This window comes from Myotis yumanensis, unplaced genomic scaffold (genome assembly GCF_028538775.1).
Source record: "Myotis yumanensis isolate MYYU_CA2020_CCGP unplaced genomic scaffold, mMyoYum1.0.hap1 SCAF_1, whole genome shotgun sequence".
In the NCBI taxonomy this organism is placed as follows: Eukaryota; Metazoa; Chordata; class Mammalia; order Chiroptera; family Vespertilionidae; genus Myotis; species Myotis yumanensis.
In genome coordinates, this window is record NW_027223752.1 from 92,108,663 (window position 1) to 92,131,106 (window position 22,444).

Sequence of the window (22,444 nt, forward strand, 5' to 3'; positions counted from 1 at the left end):
TTCCTTTCTTATAATTTCTTAATAATGTTTTCTTTTCTCTAGCTTACTTTATTTTAAGAATACAGATATATATATATATATATATATATATATATATAGTGTTAATTCACTCTATATGTTATTATTAAGGCCTCCTATCAATAGTAGGTTATTAGTAAAGTTTGGGGGGAGTAAAATGTCATATGATTTTTGGCTGTTCAAAAGTCAACTGTATATGATTTTTTTTGTGTGTCTGGCTTCTTTCACTGAGTGATGTTTCTGAGGCTACTATCTGTTATAATTGAGAGGTAGCACCAGCTAGAAAGTCAGAAATTCTCTGGGTGGCTTTGCTATGGCAGAGTTTAACCTCCAGGCCTTCCCCAGATTTCTCCAACAGCTCACAAGACCATGAACGCTCTGTATTCCTTCAATTTACCCAGTTCAGATTTGTTGAGAACATTCTTTCTGCCAGACACTATTTTAGGTGCTGAGCTCTATTGGAGATAGGACAGAAAGGGCCCCGTGGAGTATAGATCTGGGAGGAAAACCCCTACTTCCCAATATGACTCTCTTTTGTCTCTGGTCCCTGTTGAGAATTAAGGCAATTTTTGCTATTGTAAGACTTACCTTTAAAATTGTTATAGAAGTTACCAGATGGCAGGAATACAAAAAATAAAAAAATAAAAAAGCCAGGCACTGGGAAGATCAGGAAATGCACTTTAATTGCAGGGGCACCAGTGCTATGACTCAGGGGAATCAGTTTCCCAAATCTGAGCACTGAATGCAGGGCGGGGAGGAAGGGGGGGCGCGGGGGGGGTAGTGGGGGGGTGGAGGGAGTTTCCCTTTTATCCCCTTAGTTTCTTTGTCTTCCAAATATGGACCAGGATTCTGGACTTTTCACAAGCTTTTGCAGCCCTTGTAATGGTAGTAAGAGGGGAAGTGAGACAGCGACCAAGACCCTATCTGGCGCTGGCAGTCAGACCCAGTTGTGGGGCTGTGTATGGTTTACAGCTCCTGTTAAGATAAGCATTCAGGGAAACAGGTTTTGCAAGGCTAGCTAGGACACAAGCTGAAAGGGGGTTGGGGCTAGCAGGCATATGCGTCAGAATGCAGGTTTGGGGGTATGTGGTTTCAAGCTGCCTTCACATAACATCTCATGGATTTTTTATTTTTGACTATTTCAGAAATATCTGTGTAATCAAGACTAGGAAATATGTCCTCATTGGTAATCATTTTAGTGATATTTGTGAGATAACTTGGGATTTAGTCTGTTTTGAGTTTCTGATCAGCTTCATTATTGAAAAAGAGCGTTCATTGGAAGAATTTTTGATCATTGATGTGAGATAGACTTTTAAAGGGTTTTCTGGGTGGATACAAGTAATTTTAACATTATTATCAATCTGATAGGTAGTGAGCAGTATTTTCTGTAATGAGTCCGTTGTGATAGAATTTCACAGGTAATAGACTTGCCTTTAAAAAAAAAAGATTATTTTCAGGAAATAGAAAGGCCTTGTGCCATGGGCCTTCCTGAGGACTGGGCAGGTGTCCTTTCTCATCTGGTTATTCCTGAGGGATAAGCCGAGTCAAAACAGGCAAAGACAAACCTACACCCCACTTGTAGTACAATGGGAGAAAGTAAGGGTATGAAAGAGATTAGTCAACCAACCAACAGTTGTAATGCAAACATTGTTACGGTTATCTAACTGTTAGCCATACTATTGTACCATCGTCCTCTCACTTCAGCACAGGAAATATATGCTGATAGCTGCCAGCCATCATACCCCTGCTGGGTGCCAGGCCCTCCTCACAGGACTTTACAAACATTTTCTAATTTAAAGCTCCCAACGGTCTCTGGTAGACACAATGTCCTGTGATTAGATGGAACTGAAACATATACTAGTAGATGGTAAATAACTTGTCCAGGATCACAGAGCTAGCATGTGAGAGGGGGGATCCAGGATTCAAACCCAGATCTGTTTGCGTTTTGGGCCCAAATTCCCAAATAGTTGGTAGTGATCATTGCTCTTTACCCTATTTATTTTTTAACCTATATATTTTTTTCTTGCTAAATCTGAGTCAATTCTTTGCTCAACAAGAGGCAGAGTAATATAAACTCAAAATTTTCATAAAAGTTATATTTCCATTTTCTGAAAACCAGCTGGTTGTTATGGTTGTTGATGGGTTGTTTGGTTTTTTAAATTTCTACGTAAGTCTAATTTAGGAAAGTAAGTATGCATCTAATATTCAGGCACTTTGGTTTTAGGTTTGGAGGTGGGTGCTAGGGAAAATATTGCATCAAAAAATTAGAGTGAATATACGAAGGTTGGAATCTCCCCTCATTCCCATTGATTTCCTGACTTTGATATATACATGATTTTCTCCCTCCTGCTCTTCGCCCCCTCTAACTGTGGGTCTGCTTTATTCCTTAGGGTAACTATACATATCTTTATTCAGTTACATTCAAACTGTTTATGTTTTTATTATTATTATGTGTTTTTGTTGTATTCTGCTTTTCTACAGATAAATCTCTTCTCCCAGAGCTTTGCAAGTGATATTACTCAATAAACTCCTGGATTTAGAATAAACAGGAATGCAAATTGCAAGTCCTCCTATGGTTCTTTCATTCTGAGCACCAAACATTTGAGTGGAGTCACAAAAAGAACATCCTGCTCATTTTGTGATTCTTTAGATTTTCAAAAGATGCAACTTTTTAAAGAAAATTAAAGGAATCTGGATGTAGTTGTATCAAATCTCAGTTGAGTTGTTTTATAGAATGCCAGCTTCCTTCATCTCCACTGTTTAGCTGCCAATGTATGTTTTATCTACACTAATAAAAGAGAAACATGCAAATTGGTGTCACACCACTACCCTTCCCATTGGCTAATCAGGGCGATATGCAAATTAACTGCCAGCCAAGATGGCGGCCGGCAGCCAGGCAGCTTGAAGCGAACATGAGGCTTGCTTGCTTCAGTGAAGGAGGACTCCAACATTCCCCGCCTGCCGCTGCCGGCCTCTGAGCTTGCAGTTTGAAACATTGTTACAAATATAGAAGCTAAACAAAACCCCAGAAACCTGCTTTCAGCCAGCTGGGATCTCAGAGCTGGAGTTGAAACAGTGTTTCAATTATAGAACCCAAACAAACCAGATACCTGCTTTCAGCAGCCGAGGCCTAAGAGTTGGAGCCAAGCCTCAGAGGTAAAGCTGGCCCAGAATAAAAAAAAAAAAGAAAAAAAGGACAGGTTGGGAGCTTCAGTCACCCGCCAGCCTGAAAACAGCCCCCAGCCCCTCACCCAGACTGGCCAGGCACCCCAGTGGGGACCCCCACCCTGAAGGGGGTGTGACCAGCTGCAAACAGCCATCATCCCCTCATCCAGGCTGGCCAGGCACCCCAGTGGGGACCCCCACCCTGATCCAGCACACCCTTCAGGGCAAACCAACCCTGCCCCCACCCGTGCACCAGGCCTCTATCCTATATAGTAAAAGGGTAATATGCCTCCCAGCACTGGGATCAGCGTGACAGGGGGCAGCGCCCAAACCCCCTGATCACCCTGCGGCTCTGTGTGTGACAGGGGGCAGGGCCACAACCTCCCTATCTGCCCTGCTCTGTTCGTGATAGGGGAAGGCACCCCAACCCCCTGATCAGCCCTGCTCTGTGCCTGATAGGGGGGAGCTCCCCAACCCCCTGATCGGCCCTGCTCTGTGTGTGACAGGGTGCGGTGCCCCCCCCCCCCATGGGCCCTGCTCTGTGTGTGACAGGGTAGAGCCATAATCTCCCCATCGGCCCTACCCTGAGTGTGACAGGGTGCGGCGCCCCAACCCCCTGATCCGCCCTGCTCTGTGTGTGGCAGGGGGCGGTGCCCCAACTCCCCTATCGGCCCTACTCTGTGAGTGACAGGGGGGAGCTCCTCAACCCCCTGATCGGCCCTGCTCTGTGTGTGACAGGGTACGGAACCCCAACACCCCTGATGGGCCCTGCTCTGTGTGTGACAGGGGGTGGTGCTGCAACCTCCCCATCGACCCTGCCTTGAGTGTGACAGGGGGCAGTGCCCCAATCCCCCAATCGGCCCTACCCTGAGCGTGACTGAGGGTGGCATCGCAACCTCCCAATCCGCCCTGCTCTGTGCATGACAGGGGGCCGCGCCCCAACTCCCCAATCGGCCCTGCTCTGAGCCCGACCAGGGGCTGCCCTCTACCACCCGGGAGCGGGCCTAAGCCAGCAGGTCGTTATCTCCCGAGGGGTCCCAGACTGCGAGAGGGCACAGGCCGGGCTGAGGACCCCCCCCCCCCTCCCCCTGAGTGCACAAATTTTTGTGCACTGGGCCTCTAGTCTCTTATAAAAGTTCACCTTTTAACCTAAAATTTTAAGAAAATACTAGAAATGCAATCCTGGGAGACCTAACTCAATTAAAAACATACAAGTACAGAAGGAAGTTAATTTGGATATGTATTACTTGCTGCAGTTGGAATCTTGATTCTTTCCTCCTTGTCCTCCTCCTCTTCTTCTTCTTCTTCGTCATCATCATTTCTCCAGCCACTTTTAGTTACTTTCTTTAGTATATATTGTGCTAATATAAATAACCTGCTTCCAAGAATAATTCTAGTCATTTCTTGAGCAGATCTGTGAGTGTGTGTGTGTGTGTGTGTGTGTGTAATTACTTATATAAAGCCCTTGGGCTAGGCCAAAATTCTGCACCAGTGAAACAAGGTTATGAATGAAAGACCCTTGCACAAATTAATTTAATTCAGAATTACCTCTGGAATTGCAGACTCTATATTGAAACTGCATGTACTACTTACCTTACCAGTCTTTTGGATTCAGTCAGATATTCTCAGATTTTGTCTACATCCATTTTTTTTTCTATGTGGGGATAAGAAAAGGGAGGTGAGTTACCCTCACTCCACCCCCCATTCCTTGGGAACCCAGGCAGCCTGACTGCACAGCTCCCCAGCTCATCCAATTTTGATTTATCACTTTACCAAGATAGGAACACACGTGTGTGTGTGTGTGTGTGTGTGTGTGTGTGTGTATGTATGTGTGTTTAAGTATCAGACAATTCCTCTAGAAAAATAACACAAATGCTTAATTAACTTGAACATTATTGACTGTGTTTGGGCTAGCTTCAAAGAGAACATTTAACTAAATAATTTTCCTACCAGTTATAGTACTCGATTCATATGTCCCTTTTTCAAATACAACTTTTTAGTTATATAAATATTCTAATGTCTTTCCTCTTGGAAACATTCCCCATGGTTTTGCCCCCAGGGTATGTTTTATGTTTGAGGATTAAATCTTGAGGAAATGGAGATCTTTATTGAAAATGTTGACATAATTTAATCCACAAGAGAAAAGAATGAATGAGAGCAGAGTGAGTAGTGCTTTTTTAATATGGAAAGTTTAAAGTCTAAAGTGAACGATTTATGAACAGAGCTTGTCAGATATCACTGGAATTGACATACAAAAAAAATTCAGAAATTATAGTAAATTTATGAGATTTATAGAAGAAAATTAAGAACGGGAAAAGAAAATATTATATCCAAAAGTTTAATTATTTTCTGTGAAAATTTTCCACTCCAATCACTTTATTGAACAAAGGACTTGTTCTTTTAGGCACTGCTGTAAGTTTTATACTTTCTTAGGTTTGCATTTGTAAAGCCAATAAGGCAGCATTTGTCAGAAAATGACTGTGTCATGGAAGATGAGTCCGAGTCTCCAGCACCACTTGGGCTGAGCTCCTGGCACGCGTCCAGGTGGCACAATTCCTGCAGCCGTGTGAGCCCCCTGGGTGTGGGACTCGCATGGAAAATCTGTGCTGCTAAATGTTCCTTCGAGTCAACCAGAGACTTACAAGGAGAGCTCCTTTGAAAGACTAGTTCAGTTATTTATTAGCACTCTCAGAGTATAGTGTCAGCCAAGATAGTATTTGAAATTAATATACTATTTGATTAGACTGATTGATTGTTCCTGCAGCTGAAGATTTTAACATTCATTAGCCATCCTAGCCAGTCATTAGTATTGCCGTTATCAGCAAGCGAAGAATAAACAGAAATTCTAATAAAAATTCATCACAGCGAATGGACTCCATACCTAAGTGAGTGTGATGAGTGCGGTGGGCTAGATTAACTGCTGTAGCATTGGCAGCGGGAAAGATTTCTGTAATAAAATTTAAAAATATCCCTTAATTAATGTTTACTTTGTAACTGGACTCTTTTAAACTTAAGTAGGCTATACAGATAATCTCTTACATATCCAGTATAATAAAGTGCTAATGGGTGTTTTATACTTCATGTGTCTGTGTGGTATCCCCTAACTATTAGTTTCAAGAGGATTGAGGACTTAGGAAAGATCTGCTAATGTTTTGCTGTGAGGCCTTTTCCCACTCTGAGGAGCAGAGCATTCGGCCCATTTTTTTCAACCAGGTTGGTAGAGTAAATCTGAATTGTAATGCAAATATGCTGACCTGTTATACTGCCTGACACCTCCCTTTACCTACCCCAGTGGTCGGATAACTCATTAGTCAACAGAGCCAAATATCAATAGTACAGCGATTGACATTTCTTTTGAGAGCCAAATTTTTTAAACTTAAACTATATAGGTAGGTACACTGTTATTAACCTACCTACATAGTTTAAGTACTATTGATATTTGGTGTGTCCCCCCCGCGCTGCTTATCCCGTGGCCTCCCCCCCCCCCATCCCGCGTCTCCTGTCACCAGCCAGACGGCCAGACGGACCTACACCCCCCACTTCTTCTAACGCCACTTCTTCAAAATAGACTCGCCCAGGCCGAAAACCGACTTCTGCGCATGGGCCACGAAGTTTCAATCGCACTGTACGTGCGCGCCCACATGTGGTATTTTGTGGAAGAGCCACACTCAAGGGGCCAAAGAGCCGCATGTGGCTCGTGAGCCGTGGTTTGCCGACCACTGACCTACCCTGTCATGAATCCCCTGTGGTTTTAAGAGCAAATGGAAAGGAGCATGAGGAGGAGAGAAGGAGGTAGGCAGGGAGTACCCTTTATGAATTGACTCAAGGCCACTCCAGAGCAAGTGTGTGCGCACTGAGAATTATAACTACCTGTACTGACTCCCCCTCAGCCCTTCACATGCAGTAGCTCATTTGGTGCTCAGAACTATATCTTGAAAGAAGGTGCCAGCCCCCTTTAAAAAGTGATGTGTGGAGACTGGTGCTCAGATAATAGGTTAGCAACCTGCCCATGGCCATGCAGATCTGCAACAAAATCAGCACCTCGGCCTCTCCGCACAGTGCCAGAGCCACGCTCACCTGCCTGGCTACCTGCGCAAGCACAAGCTGAACTGCCAAGTTCTGTTTGAGTTTCTGTCTGTCATTGAACCTGTCAGGGCCTGAAGCACCTGTCTCACCTCCCTTGGCTCTGGCATGAATCCAGACAGCTGGACAGAAAGTGAGGATGGTGATGGCTTCAGGACAGAGTCTAAGAGCCAGTTCAGGGACTACTGTGTCCCAGAATGTGTCAGGTTCTACCTAAACAGGGTTAAAACCAGGAAGTCCAAGCCAAGATGCAGGGTCCAGCTGTGCAGGCAGAGAGCAGCATAAGAGAATCTGGGCAACTGCATCCTTGGGAATCAGGAAAGTCTCCAGGTGGTTGTTATTCTAGGGCTGGAGGAGGGCTGGAGGGGGAGGTTCCTGTCTGTAAGAAATAGGAACGGGACTGAACATAGGGAAACAAGTCAACAAGGACCAAAGCAGAATCTCTGCCAGAGAGAGAGGCAGGGAAGAGAGGACTGAGAGAACTGTGATTAAGGCACTGCCCTGGATTCCTGGTGCCCGAGACTCAGGATCCAGGAAGATGGGGGTGAGGAAACCAGCCCAGTGTTGCTCATCTTAGGTCTGATTGGGAGCAGGGCCAAATTCTAAGGAGGTGTTGCCCCGAAAGGGAAGGTTGGCGGGGAGGAAGACACGCCAGAGCCTCTGGAACATGAATGGCTCCACAGGTGGCTACGACTTGATTCTATTTCCCAGGCAAAACCTGCTTCCAGTGGAGAACCCAGGAGCAGAGGCCAGAGGGCTGCACCCTGTGTGGCTGCAGAACTGAGACAGCATCAGAGCGAGCACGCCTTCTGAGGCCATATCAGAGGCTCTACTCATTTTAACCTTCTTTTACCCAACAGTTTTATCCTCACACAATCCAAGGTTAAAAATGAAGAAGAATCGATAGGGAATGGTTAATTCCATAAACTACAACTTGACTATAATAATCTTACATTTTAATCTATGTTATTGCCTCCAGTGACAAATTACTATTGATAGAACAGCCTATTTCAATAATTTTGGATGTTATTCCAGAGAGAAATAGAGCTGATAATTATGCTATCTTTCAAATCTATGCTTGGAGCAAATTTCTTTCGTGACTCTTCTAAGAGATTTTGAATGGATAAAATGTTCATGTTTATGTTTCCTAATTCTTCTTCCCTTCCTCTCCCTACACAGGAGACTCTGAATGTGATTGATCCTGGCTTGATGGACCTAACTGGGACCAGCGAGGATGCCCTGGAATGGGATGAAACTGATATAAGTAACAAGTTAATTAGTTTGAATGAAGACTCAAATGACCTCAATCAAGAACCCCAACCTGTCATGCCTGCCTCAAAACCTGAAGAGACAGGTAGTGAGGACCCTGGCTATGAAGAAGAGGCAGGTGACCGTGGGGGATCTCAGTATGCCTCAAGTATTACTGCCCCTTCTAGTCCCCACATTTACCAAGTATACAGCCTCCACAACGTGGAACTCTATGATGACAACCACATGCCATTCCTGAAAAACAATCCAATGCTCACCAGCATGACACAGCCTAGTGTTTTGACTAAGAGTCTTAGTAAAGACTCCTCATTCTCATCCACCAAATCTTTGCCAGATCTACTAGGGGGTTCCAATTTGGTGAAGCCCTGCCCGTGCCACGGAGGAGACATGAGCCAGAATTCAGGCAGTGAGAGTGGAATAGTCAGTGAAGGAGACACTGACACCACTACCAACTCTGAAATGTGTTTGTTCAATATGGTAGATGGGTCCCCTAGTAACCCTGAACCTGAACATCTGGAACCACAAATGGGAGATGCCATTAACATGTTAAAGCAAAAATTTAAAGATGAGGAGGAAGCCATTAAGCTTCCAAATGGCTCTCAGTCATCCATTTCACCAGTGGGTTGTGTAAATGGAAAAGCTGGAGATTTAAACAGTGTTACCAAACATACCCCTGATTGTTTGGGAGAAGAATTACAAGGAAAGCATGATGTGTTTACATTTTATGATTACTCATACCTCCAAGGCTCAAAACTCAAATTACCAATGATAATGAAACAGTCACAAAGTGAAAAGGCATATGTAGAGGATCCCCTGCTTCATGGCTTTTATTTTGATAAAAAGTCCTGCAAATCTAAACATCAAGCTACAGAATTACAACCGGATACACCTCCCCATGAAAGGATTTTGGCAAGTGCATCCCATGAAATGGATCACAATTCATATAAAACTGGTGATATGGAGAAGACACTCACTGGCATGCAGAATGCCAAACAGCTCTCCCTTCTATCTCATAGTTCATCTGTTGAGTCCCTTTCTCCAGTGGGTGATTTATTTGGACTGGGTATCTTTAAAAATGGCAGTGACAGCCTCCAGCGAAGCACTTCTCTAGAAAGTTGGTTGACATCCTATAAAAGCAATGAAGATCTTTTCAGCTGTCACAGCTCTGGGGACATAAGCGTGAGCAGTGGCTCAGTTGGAGAATTGAGTAAAAGGACATTAGATCTTCTGAATCGTTTGGAGAATATCCAGAGTCCCTCAGAGCAAAAGATAAAGCGGAGTGTTTCCGATATCACTCTTCAAAGCAGTTCCCAAAAGATGTCTTTTACTGGCCAGCTGTCACTGGACATAGCATCTTCCATCAATGAAGACTCGCCAGCATCTCTTACAGAACTTAGCAGCAGTGATGAGCTCTCTCTTTGCTCAGAGGATATTGTGTTACACAAGAACAAGATCCCAGAATCAAATGCATCATTCAGGAAGCGCCTGACTCATTCAGTGGCTGATGAAAGCGACGTCAATGTCAGCATGATCGTTAACGTCTCTTGCACCTCTGCTTGCACTGATGATGAAGATGACAGTGACCTCCTCTCCAGCTCTACCCTCACCTTGACAGAAGAAGAGCTGTGCCTCAAAGATGAGGATGATGACTCCAGTATTGCAACAGACGATGAGATCTATGAAGAGTGCAACTTGATGTCAGGGCTGGACTATATAAAGAATGAGCTGCACACCTGGATTAGGCCAAAGCTTTCCTTGACTAGAGATAAGAGAAGGTGTCATCCCAGTGACGAAATAAGGGGCGGTAAGGATATAAGTAGTACTGAGATGACCAATTCCTCTGACACTCTCAGCATTAAGGCCCTTCTAAACGGCTCCATAAAACATCTCTCTGAAAATAATGGAAACAGTAAGAATTTACCCCACACCCATGAGTTAGGAACACAGGGTGAAAATAAGAAAAATATTTTCAAAGTCACTAAAGATCCATATGTGGCTGACGTGGAAAATGGCAATGTCGAAAGTACTCCAGAGAGACAGCAGGACAAACTTGATGAGATTTCACAGGAACCGGAGAATCTTGGTTCAGCCAGGAAGAGGATTTCAGAGAGTGAGCATGGTAAGTGCGAAGCAGCTATGGATAGCTCAGACGATTCAAACATTGCTGGAAGAGAATCTGTCTCCCAGGCGGTTAGACATCTTCCAAAGAAATGTCAAAACCACCACCATTTTGAAAATCAAACAGCTGCTTCTACTCCCACTGAGAAGTCTTGCCCAGAACTGCCTCCAGAAAGCAGAGTCACCAATAGACAGGACTCTGAGGTACTGCAATCCTCATGTGATGGTGCACTAAGTCTGGCTGGAAAATCTGCTGGTTGCTGCCTAGAACTCGAACAAAATGAAACAGAGGGAAATGCCTCTGTTGGTGACCACGTTTCCTGTTGTGGCTGTGAGTCAGGTGTTTTCCATCCGAAAGATGCCGAGGATGGTTCAGTACATGACTTTGTTAAGGAAATCATTGGCATGGCTTCCACTGCCCTGAAAAGTAAATCTCAACCCGAAACTGAGGCAGCCGCTCCTACTTCATTAACTCAGATCAAGGAGAAGGTGTTAGAACATTCTCACCGGCCCATCCAGCTGAGAAAAGGGGACTTTTATTCCTACTTATCTCTCTCATCGCATGACAGTGACTGTGGGGAGGTCACCAATTACATAGAAGAGAAGAGCAACACTCCTTTGCCTCTGGACATGACTGACTCTGGCCTGGAAGACAGGGATGACATTGAGTGCTTCTTTGAGGCCTGTGCTGAGGATGACCCTGATGGAGACGAGCCCTGTGCCTCCGGCCCTCCTCCAGATGAGCCTGCAGGTCACAGGGAGGCTGCAGGGCCATCACAAGCAGCAGCGGGCTCTCCTAGGTGCAGTGACATTTCTCTCTCAGCCCACGATGCAGACATGGTGGCTCTTGCATGTCCTCCCCCTCAGAAAGGATCTGACATTGGGAAGGAAGTGGATATTTTACCCCAAGCTTCCAATGTCTGCGGAGAAAGCTCACAGTCAGCTACTCCTCCAAGGCTGGGCGGTGAAAAAGAATGTTCAGAAAACCCAGGCGAGTCTGGGATGCCAGAAGAACATCAGGCTGCCTCGGCCGACTCGAGAGTCCCAGGGCTCTCCTCAAAGGCACAGCAGTCCAAAGACAAGGCTGCATTGCTTCCCAACCCCAAAACTTTAACCTGTGAAGATCTCCTAAACCTTGATGAAGAACGACATAGAAATATGCATAGGTAGAATGTAACCTTCTCCAAGCATGAAAATCATCTCATTGAAAGGTATGTATAGTTCTCATGTTTTTAATGCATATTTAATATATTTTAGCATATATATACATATATATATAATGAGTTTGAGTCATCAAGTCCATGATAGGAGAAAATACAAGTTAGAATGGTCATGGCAGATATTTATCTGAAGAGGACATTTAGGTGGAAGAAATACTCCCCACAATGCAAGCAACTGTGAAGCCAAAGAGGGGCAAACAGTCACAAATGACATTTTTAGGGACATTAACTTGTTACATCATTCTGGCAAGAAGAAGACAAAATTTGAGGAAGTAGCTGAATAATTTGGGGCCTTGAATTCTTCCATTGAGGTGAGGAAAAATGGTTCTCCAAATTGCAATTATACCCTCTGACCCAAACCCATGCCCAGTGACCACGCCCTCTCTCAGGTTCCTGCACCAGAGCTGCCAGCTTCCTTCAGGGCCTGAAGATGAGCCATGATTAGGCTAAAGGCTGTGTCTCCTGATCTGGGCCTCCCTTTTATGCTTCTGTCTAAAGTAACTGTCATCACATTTGCTTCCCCCGGGGAAGGCTGTGCTGTCACAGCTCCTACTCACAGTCAGGTCTGAGGACTCACACAGGAGGGGAAGGTTGATGTGAAAGAAGTGGCTTTTATTTATCCACACAGACTGAGAACAGGCCCAGAAAGCAAATGCAGAAAGAATAAGCGACAAGTTAATGGTGTTTGGATAAAAAACAGAATTTTTGAATTTTGCCTGAAGGTGACAGACTAATTTCCATCAAATTTTTAAAGAAAGTCATTCACTCTTTATGTTTAATAAGACAGCTATTGATTGATAATTCTGAGATGGTGATACAGTTCTAAAAGTAACACAAAAACACTGTCGTTTCCCATTTTTAAGCCCCAATGATGAATATACTATCTCAGTCAAGTTTCAAGAAAATTTGAGCTTTTGAATATGAGAGTTGTGTTTTACCAATGTGAGGTGCCAAGTGCCATCGCTACCCCCACTCCTGCAGCTTAATGTCGTAACCTAAACTTGTGCTATAGGAAATGAATTACAGAAGCAATCTACCCTAATTTGTTAACTTATTCAAATAACAGTTATTATACTTAACTATGCTAAAGATTATCTTTTTTGTGGCAGATTGTTTATTTTTTGATGAGCCTAATTACTGATTTTCAAAAAGTAATTTACATTTATTACAAATACATCTTTTAAAATGTGACAGATAAATGTTGTTCCCATAATGTATTATGAAAAAAGTTACTATTTAAAAACACATTATTTAATTTGAAAGATGAATGGCAAACATCATTATTTTTTTTCCTGCAACACCTGTGCCCTAGGCTCATTAAAATGTGTGATTCTGTGGAGAGCTGCTAGAAATGAGGAGTGCGAGGGGGAATCTATACCATATATACACCCTAAAAATAAACTCGGTATGCAAAATTGGAAAAAGGCATCCTACTTACTAATATAGCTCAACTAATTTTCCATGTTTCAGACTCTTTACAATTGGTTGCAAATGAGAACAAAAGTGGGAGCGAGAGAAATAAATGTATTTCTGTGAAAGAGGTTCACCCTATGATCACATTCTCCATCAGTGTGCAGCACAACTGACACTGCAGGAGAGTAACCGCTATGCCATCAGCTACTTCCAAACAAGTTCTGTGAGAATTAGTTGTGCTGCTGGCTCAGCCAACCTCCGCAGAAGGGCTGGTAGAGCCTGGCTGACTTTTATTCTCCGAGAGGGCATAAAGGCTGGGAAGCAACACCCCTTTGAGTCTGACATCATGTGACTGTGACCCTCAAGTCCCCAGTCATGCTGATCCAGAGCGGGAGGAGCTCTGGCACTGGAGAAACTCCAGGATGCATCCTCCCTTTTGACACCCTGGGCCTTGCTTCTCTCCCTGACCTGGACACAGAATTGACATGAAATGTGAATGATAAGCAGCTCCATCTTTAGACCCGGGGAAGTGAATGTGCTGATGGGTCTGTGTGACCGTCATATTCTACAGGCTGGGACCGTGCAAAACAATCAGCCAGCCCGCCTGCCAGTCAACAATATTTTGTTGAGCCCCGGCGACGCACTGCCTGGCCCTGTCCCAAGAAATGCGGAAGCAGCCAGATTTTACTCTCCAGAACTCACATCGCCCCCCAAGTGACTCGTTATCAGCCTAGGCCCATTCAAATGGCCATATTTACAAGTCCTATGCAGTTTTTTCAGAAGCATGTACACAGAACATCTGGATACTTACATTTTTCACTAGTCATTAGCATGTGTACCTGGGTATAAAGATTTACTTATTGTTAGAATACTACCAATCAGGACAAGTTAATCTCAAAATCTTGACATGATTTCAGTGTTCAATGTCAGGAATGAATAGTAAAATTATTTGGTAAACATGGGGTTTCATGCCTATAAAGGCTTAACTGTTGTCATTGTTCTTCCTACAAGATTCAAAAGAGCAAAAGAAAAAGCTCTACTTTTTAAGCCATTTGAACACTATCAGTTGGACACTATCAGGATACTAAAATTTACCAAATTTAACTTGCGGTTTTTTGTGTTTGTTTTTTTTAGAAATAAGTTCTCAGATGCTGAAATTATTATGGCATCTGGAAGAGCTATAACTAAGAATAATAGCAATACAATTTGCAACTGTAACATTTCTTTCCAAAATTTTTTGAAGAGTTTTCTCATTTGCTGTGTTCTAATTAAAACCCACTGAAACTATGGGAGAAGTTTTAACATGATCTAACACAGTAGGCATTTGCACCAATTTTCAGGCACACTGCTGTGCTTTTCACTATTTTCATTTATATGTCATGTTTCTATAAAAATAGATAAGTTACATCAAATCAAAAGAAAGGTAACTGAATAGATCCAGATATTCCTGCCTAATTTGGAGAAAGAAATACTGTATGTGTGGCGTGCTCCCAGGACCTGCCTGAGGGTTGTACTTTGCACTAATCTTTTTGCTGCATTCTGACAGTTATTTCTTCATAATCCTCATTATAAGCCTCTGATATTTGGTGAGTGATTTAAGCCTAAACTTTATGCAGGATAAATCCTGTGGTATAAAATTTTAAACCATCACATGCAGTCAGTTTGCTCAAGTGTGAACATGTGCAGTAAAAAGTGCTGCTGCTCAGTTTTTACAAACTGAGGAAGCTGTAAGAGCAAACTTTTCTCATGTATGCACCACACATTTTCATTCTATTAATCGGATTGACATAAGTGTTTAATGTGATCCGAAGCTGGCCAAGCAGGTTTAAGAGACTACTCTTGGTGACAGTACATTCATTTTTCACTAAACAGTACAGGTGTAATCTTATCAAATTTACCTTAGAAATCACTTCAATAAATCAAGGTTCTGGTATATGTGAAGTATTTTTTAAAATTATCCAAAAAAGGAGACATATGTACTACTATTTGTAATGCTTTAAATAATAAAAAAGATAAAAATTATCCAGCACTTCTGAATAATTAGGTTTGTCACGATAAATAATGAAGATTTTATTGGGCATCACCCATCACTCACACACACACACACACACACACACACACACACACACCAGATCTGTGTCTCAGCCAATTTGGCCTGTCCCTTTCTAAGCGGGCCAAGTTAAAAGAATTGATTATCCAGAGAGAATTTAAATACCAGCACTTATGGTAGTATGATCAGATTTGCCTCACCTATGGATTCACTACTCAGTGACCAGATTTCAAATGACTCATGTCCTCAGCATTTGAACAATGCACTATGCTCTTTCTTGAGTTACTGCATTATTTTACTCTACCAAATTTCATCCCATCTGTTCTTGTCTGTCTCTCCCTGTTCTTAAACTTGCCTACTCTTCCAGATTTCCTGTGGCTCCAGTCAAACTATATTAGCTAGAGCTTTTCTGGCTCATAAACAGGTTGTAAGGTTTTCGAGAAAGAGCAAGACAAAGAAAGAGAATGTGTAGTTCTAAAAGAACAATAAAGCAACCTGACATCAGAATTCAGAATTCAAACCCAGACAAGCAAAAGCCTGCTTTATTTGATCCGACGACCTTAAGTAATTGCATCCTGCATTGCCTAAACCTGGAATTTATTTGTTCCTCACATTCGATAGGTTGCTTTGAGCCACTTAAAAATAGGCAGAACCAATTGAGTTTGAAAGTGTATCAGAGCCATGAGATGCACAGAAATAATCGAGTCATTCTCATTTGTACAGTGCTGTCTGCACCTTAAATGAAATGCATTCGTATTTGAACCAGAAGCCCCACTTATATCCTTTCCTCATAGGAAGGGGCTGAAACATTTGGAATTATCACAATGTTATGAATATTTCACCACTACATAATAGTGGAATTGTTCAAATCCATTGTCACACATACAGTCTCACTGGAGGAAGGATGAATGGCTGTCGATACTTTGCTGGTTCACTTGGCATTGGCAGCCTCAGATTTTCTTGGAGAGTTGAGGCTTCCCGGAGTGTTTGAAACCAAGATCACAAGCAAAAGAGTAGATGAGATCCAGCAGAAAAGTCAAACTTGATTTTTCTTTAAAACCATGTCTTTAAAAAATCAATGTATTTTTCACATTGATTCCGAAACATTTTTATCAGTCATGTGAAACGGGGACTATTAAAATCACTCTAATTTATGTATCCTTTTATTTCAGAGCATTAACAGTCCCAAAATGGCAGCCTTCAATGATTCCTCGAAGGTCTGGGTTTTACAGATGAAGCAGACATTTCTGAAACCTGTTTTTGTTTCTTGTAGATAAGCCCGGCTGCAACTCAGGGGTGGCCTCACACTCCCACCCCGACGGGTCTCCGTTCCATCCCATCACTGCTGTCTGTTACACTGACCTCTCCCACAACGACGCTTCCTTCCGAGTGCGGTTTGTCCACATGGCCTTGTGACCCTGACGCGTGCGCTGGCTCTCTTTAGGTGACTCTCTGAAGCTCAGCGAGCTGCTTGTTCTCCCATGGATTCCTGTCCCAAGCTACCTCTACCACCCCCCTCTCCAGCAAGACTTTGGTTTGCCTTGTCCCCTCCCCATCTGCTCTTTAAAGCTCTGCAGCTCACCAATTTGATGGTCCATTAAATTCACCTGTCTGGAATGAGCCCCTGCCAGTACTTGACCAAGTTCATGTTTCAATAGGAAATTTCTTTGTAATGGTACGATGCCTATGTTTATTGAAAGAATTTTACCTAAAGGGGCAACATTTGATTTGACTGCAGCATAGAGAAGAAACGCTGGCTTTTCTTTCAAAATTAAGCAATTGTTAAAAGCTCCATTTTATTTATTTTATTTTAAAAATAATAATCTATGCAGCACTTCAAGAAACAACTAAATAGTGTTGTATATTATAGACTGGTGACATTCTATTAAATTATGTACAACATTTTTGCTTTTCTTAATGCTTCTTGAGGTGGTAATGAGAAAAAAAAGTTTTTTAAAAAAGTGTGCCTTGCTGTATTTCTTATACCATTTATTAGAGAGCTGCTTTCACGGTAAAATTAGGTTGTTTTAAAAGGAGGAAATAGCAAGGTTAAGATGTGTGAATAATTTCTGTACATATGTATAACCAAGTACAAACATTGATGTATAATGACAGTATAAAATACTTTCATGTTTGTGATGTCTAGTGATGTGGAAAATATAAGCCTTAAATCTATTAGATTGCATGGTAATTAAAATTGGCATAATAAACATAGATTATTAGGGAAAAAGGAAAAATTAGTGATCTCTTCTACCTGTGTTCTTTACCAAATTATTGCATCTGGTTCTGGAACAAATATTACATATAGCAGCTTCCAAAATATTTATATTGCATAAGAGGCTTAAAATTACTTAAACTAGAAACTACACAATGAAGCCATCACAATTTTCAAGATTCTTCTGATTACTATAAAGATCTTGGAACACTAATGATTTACTTCCAGTTCCCCTAAACCAGTAAAAATATATCCTAGATTTTTTTTATTTCTACTTATCATTAATGGTTTTAATGTTGGATTTCAGAATACTTAGTACATCTTATATTTATTTTATATAATTTTTTGAGTGGGTTTGATAGAAAGATAGTAGAAAAGTATAGAAAATTTGACTAGTCTTTTTATTTAAATTATAGATTTCAAGTGTATTTATTTTGTGTAAAAGAAATTAGCTAAAAATATTGTTTGGTCTTTACTGCTCTTGTGAAAGGCAGTTTCTAGTTTTATTCTAACACCTACTCAAGTGCCTGACACAGTAGGTATTCAATAAAAATTTGTTGAATTGAAATATTGAATTAGGTAATATGATGACATTTATCTTTTCATTTTGAGAGAGGTACACTAAGACATGTAAACTAGAAAAAAATCTAATGCAGTTACAAAATCACATGTAATATATGATTAATTTACATCAAATTTCAAAAAGAAATAATGTATGGATTCATATAGTCAAAGAAATGACAATCATTCATTCAATTGATAGTTCGTTAACACTGTTTATCTGCAAGGCACTATTCTAGATGCAGGGGGTGCAATGCTAACTGAACAAAGGCTCTGCCCTTGGGAGGCTTACCTACACATGGATGAAGTGAGCACACAAACTAGATTCAGTAGTGGTCCTGCAGGTGAGGAAAAGAGCAAAGTGATGAAGAGGTACAAAGACGGAAGCAGCAATGGACAAGGAGGAAGAAAAGGTCTAGAAGAGAGCAGAACGTTAGATAGTAGAAAATTAGTGAAGCTTATTGCAGGGTAGTAGGAGAAAAGGTAAGTTGGGAGACTTTTAAAAAGTTATGATGGACCTTTGTATGTGCTATGCTAGGCAGTAAGGAAATTTCATTGTCTTTGCTTTGCACCTGATATTGCTTATCATTAAAACTATTAGTAGCACACCAAGAACATTTAAAAATAGTAACCTATAATTCTAACACTTTAATAACTACTTGTATTTTTATGCCCCTTCTAATCTTTTCCATGCATATTTCTAAAGTGATGAATCATTCTAGCCTTTTGAATGGATAGTCATTCATTCACAAGGGGTTTTAGGCAGACATTTAGTTGCAGAGTTCAAGGTGATTACAGGGGAAGATATTAGAGATAAGTCTCTCATTAGGAGGTAGCTGTAGAAAATAAGCTAGTCTTGAGAGGATAACAGAAGATCACAGGGAGAGTGGCCTGGGATGTAGAGAAAAAAGTCCTAGTGTCCAAAATCCCTAAGAGCATTCTGGATTTCCCTTGAGGTGTGCTATAATTTTACATACTGAGACAACCTAAATTTTCCTTGGGTACTAACTATTGCCAAGTCTGCATCTCTTAGTAAAACATTCAAAGAACAAACAGGCCATGATGTTTTACTTACCTGTGATATGCTCATTGAAGACATTGAGGTATTGAAAATATTTGTTTATTAATAACCTGTTTAGGGTTAACACTGGATATGTAGCATGACTTTCAGGTTTATGGTACAATGCTTTTTCAGGTTGGAAAGGACGGAATAGCCTCAATTTCTTGCTCTATTTAGGTGCTACCTTCTTAGTTACCCTTGAATGGTCACACCAACTCTGCCTACGCACTTCCAGTGGTTTATCATCTGCTAAGGCAAGCGTGTGTCTCTATTAAGAAGCTATTTCTTGGGTTGCTAAAATCTGCATAGTGACCCCCTACCCACCTTTAATTTTGTTCACTGGTCTTAATTCTTTCCTGCTAAGCTGCCCTAGAATTTCTACCCTTTATTTTTCATGGTAAACCTGGAGATAATTGAGACCAGTTACTCACCCTCTCCCAGCTGCTATGATTTCTGTTCTATAATTCCCTCAACAGCCCTTCATATGCCACGATTTTCATCTATTTCAACCTAATGTTAACAGACAGAATCCTTGAAACTGAGGAACTGTCTTCATCATCATACATGTAGAAAAGTATCTGAACATTTTAAGTGGTAAGTTTTCTCGAAAAATATATTAAGATATGTCTATTCTATTATTGTAAAATAAATAAATAAATAAGCAAATAAATAAGAATCCATTACTTCCTTCAGTGGCCCAGTCAAGTGCCAGAGTTATCTTGAATGCTTACCTTACATCAAATCCAAACCTAACCTGTTTCCTTATAAAGCAGGGTCTCCTTTCCATTTATTCATTCATTCAGTCAGTCATTCAACAAACATTCATTGAGTGGCTACTTGTGTGAGGCACTGTGTTTGGCATTAGAGAGACAAAGGCTCCTGAAACGCGGTCGCTGCCTACAGAGGTTTACAGTTTTTCTTGTGAAAGTGCCTTTCATGTCCTCGAATAGAGTGATTTCTCCAAATTAAATGATGGCCCATTAATTTTGTTTCCTATCTAGTTTCTCTACATTTTAAGAACTCTAGTGAGCAAAACGGTATGCAGAATTATGTGGCTCTGACTGCTAGAATTAGTGCTTTTGTATTTGAAAGTTTGAATAACAGAAAAATATTTCAGGTTTCTGGTCACTTAATAAATATGTCTTATGCAACAACAGAACAATCTAAATTCAGTGCTTTTGAGACGTTAAGTTTGATGATTTTGTTGTGTTTGGTTTGTCTAGCTTAGAAGTTTTACCCATGCTATAATTCCAGGAAATAAATTAACAAAATTAGAAAACAGACTGAAATGATTTGGCTATTTTTTATAAGTCAAATTATTTTCATTTCCAAAGGAATTGGTATTTAGAATTTTACTGAATAGTCTATAATTTTATATTTCAAATTTATTTTAACTTAAACCAACTAAATTTACAACTGTGTCTTTTTTCCCATATATACTTTTCCATTTTTTATTTTGAATAATTTTAGACCTATATAAAGGTTGAATGAGTAGTAAAATGATATTTGCATACTCATCAGTCATTTATTGCTACTATTTTACCACGTTTGCTTCATCTCTATACACACACACTCTCACATACACACTTTTTTATGTGATTGAACTATTTGAAATTATATCGCAAATCAGAACACTTCATCTGTAAATACTTCAGCATATATCATCTAAGAACATTATTGTTAAGTCCACAGTACCATCCTCATGGCCAAGAAATGTAACTTTGATACAATAACATCTGATAATTCTTATTCAGATACCTTAATAATACCCTTTTAAAGTTGTTTTGTTTTAATCTATGATTCAAGCAAAGACCACACATTGCTTTTAGGTTTTGTCTTCTTATTCCTGAACAGTTTCTCTGCACTTTAATTTTTTTTTTTTTTGGTCCTTCATAACTGACATTTCTGAAGCGTCCAGGCCAGGTTTATAGAATGAGCCACAATCAGGCTATGTCTAGTTGTTTTCTCATTATTCAACTCAGGGTATAAACTTTTTTGTCAAGTATAGCACATAAGTGATATTGTGTTCAATGGCTACACTTTAATGAAGAGTGAATGACTCATTGACACTCTTGATGTGTCTTGAGGTTCACAACTTACTCTTATAGCTCATGCTTCATCAATCGAAGGCAGGGTCAGCAAACTACAGTTTGTCATTCAAATCTAGCCTACTGCTTATTTTTGTTTGGGCTCTGAGCTAAGAATGGTTTTTACATTTTTATTTATTTATTTATTTATTTATTTAAATATATTTTATTGATTTTTTACAGAGAGGAAAGGAGAGAGATAGAGAGTCAGAAAAATCGATGAGAGAGAAACATCGATCAGCCGCCTTCTGCACATCCCCCACCGGGGATGTGCCCGCAACTCAGGTACATGCCCTTGACCGGAATCGAACCTGGGACCTTTCAGTCCGCAGGCCGACGCTCTACCCACTGAGCCAAACCGGTTTCGGCTACATTTTTAAATCATTGAAAAAATCAAAGGAATATTTCATAACATAAAAATTATGTAATATTCAAATTTCAGTGTCATTAATAAAGTTTTATTGGAACATAGCCACACCTATTTGTTTACATATTGTCTATGGCTGCTTTGCACTGTAACTGCAGAGTTAAATAATTGTGACAGAGACCATATAGCCTGCAAAGCCTAAAATATTTCTATTTTGCCCGTGACAAAAAGAGTTTTCCCATATCTGGTTTATGGTATTCTAAATTCTGACACCGTTTTCTTAGAGGTAGATAGGTTTCTATTTGCAAAATCAATGTAACATATTAGCACTTGTAATGACTATATTTTGCTTTCTATATATGAGTTGGCAATTTCTGTTTCATGTTACCTTAGTAAAATAAAGTGTGCTTTGTTTGATAAACTTAAAGATTGTTCCCCAACCACAATTGGTTTAAGGATCTAAATTTAGTTTACTTAGTACAGCATGGCTTTGATTGATTTTGAGGGTTAGTCAATTACAGACTAAGTCATTTGTTCAATCAAAACCATCAGGAAAATTGACACAACCTAACTTCACTTCAATTCACCAATAAACTGGAATCCTTTCTCTAAATGTTTTTCTCAAGCAGTCCAATGAAATTTAAATTCAGGCCATTTCAAAGCCAGTTTTTCAAATGTATTTTTCAACCCAAACAAAGGCAAAAACCTTGATCAAAGATTGTTTAAGATACACTTTCATTTTGTAAGTCTTTGTCACAAATAATCTGAATTTGCCAAGGAAATCAGTAATTCTCACAGACCCTGCCGTGGCCACGGGT

General features: G+C 40.8%; 1 protein-coding gene across 3 annotated transcripts in view; it reads left to right on the forward strand.

Annotated features, from left to right (window-relative positions):
- The window catches only part of AKAP6 (A-kinase anchoring protein 6), a 487,918-nt gene extending 468,054 nt beyond the window's left edge, over nt 1-19,864 (forward strand). For all 3 annotated transcript variants that reach the window (XM_070427710.1, XM_070427731.1, XM_070427721.1), the window contains exons 13-14: nt 8,446-11,864; nt 16,610-19,864. In XM_070427710.1, the coding sequence (XP_070283811.1) occupies nt 8,446-11,823 (3,378 nt within the window). In that variant the 3' untranslated portion in view covers nt 11,824-11,864; nt 16,610-19,864. The remainder of the gene's footprint in view (nt 1-8,445; nt 11,865-16,609) is intronic.
- Nucleotides 19,865-22,444: the final 2,580 nt, after the last annotated feature.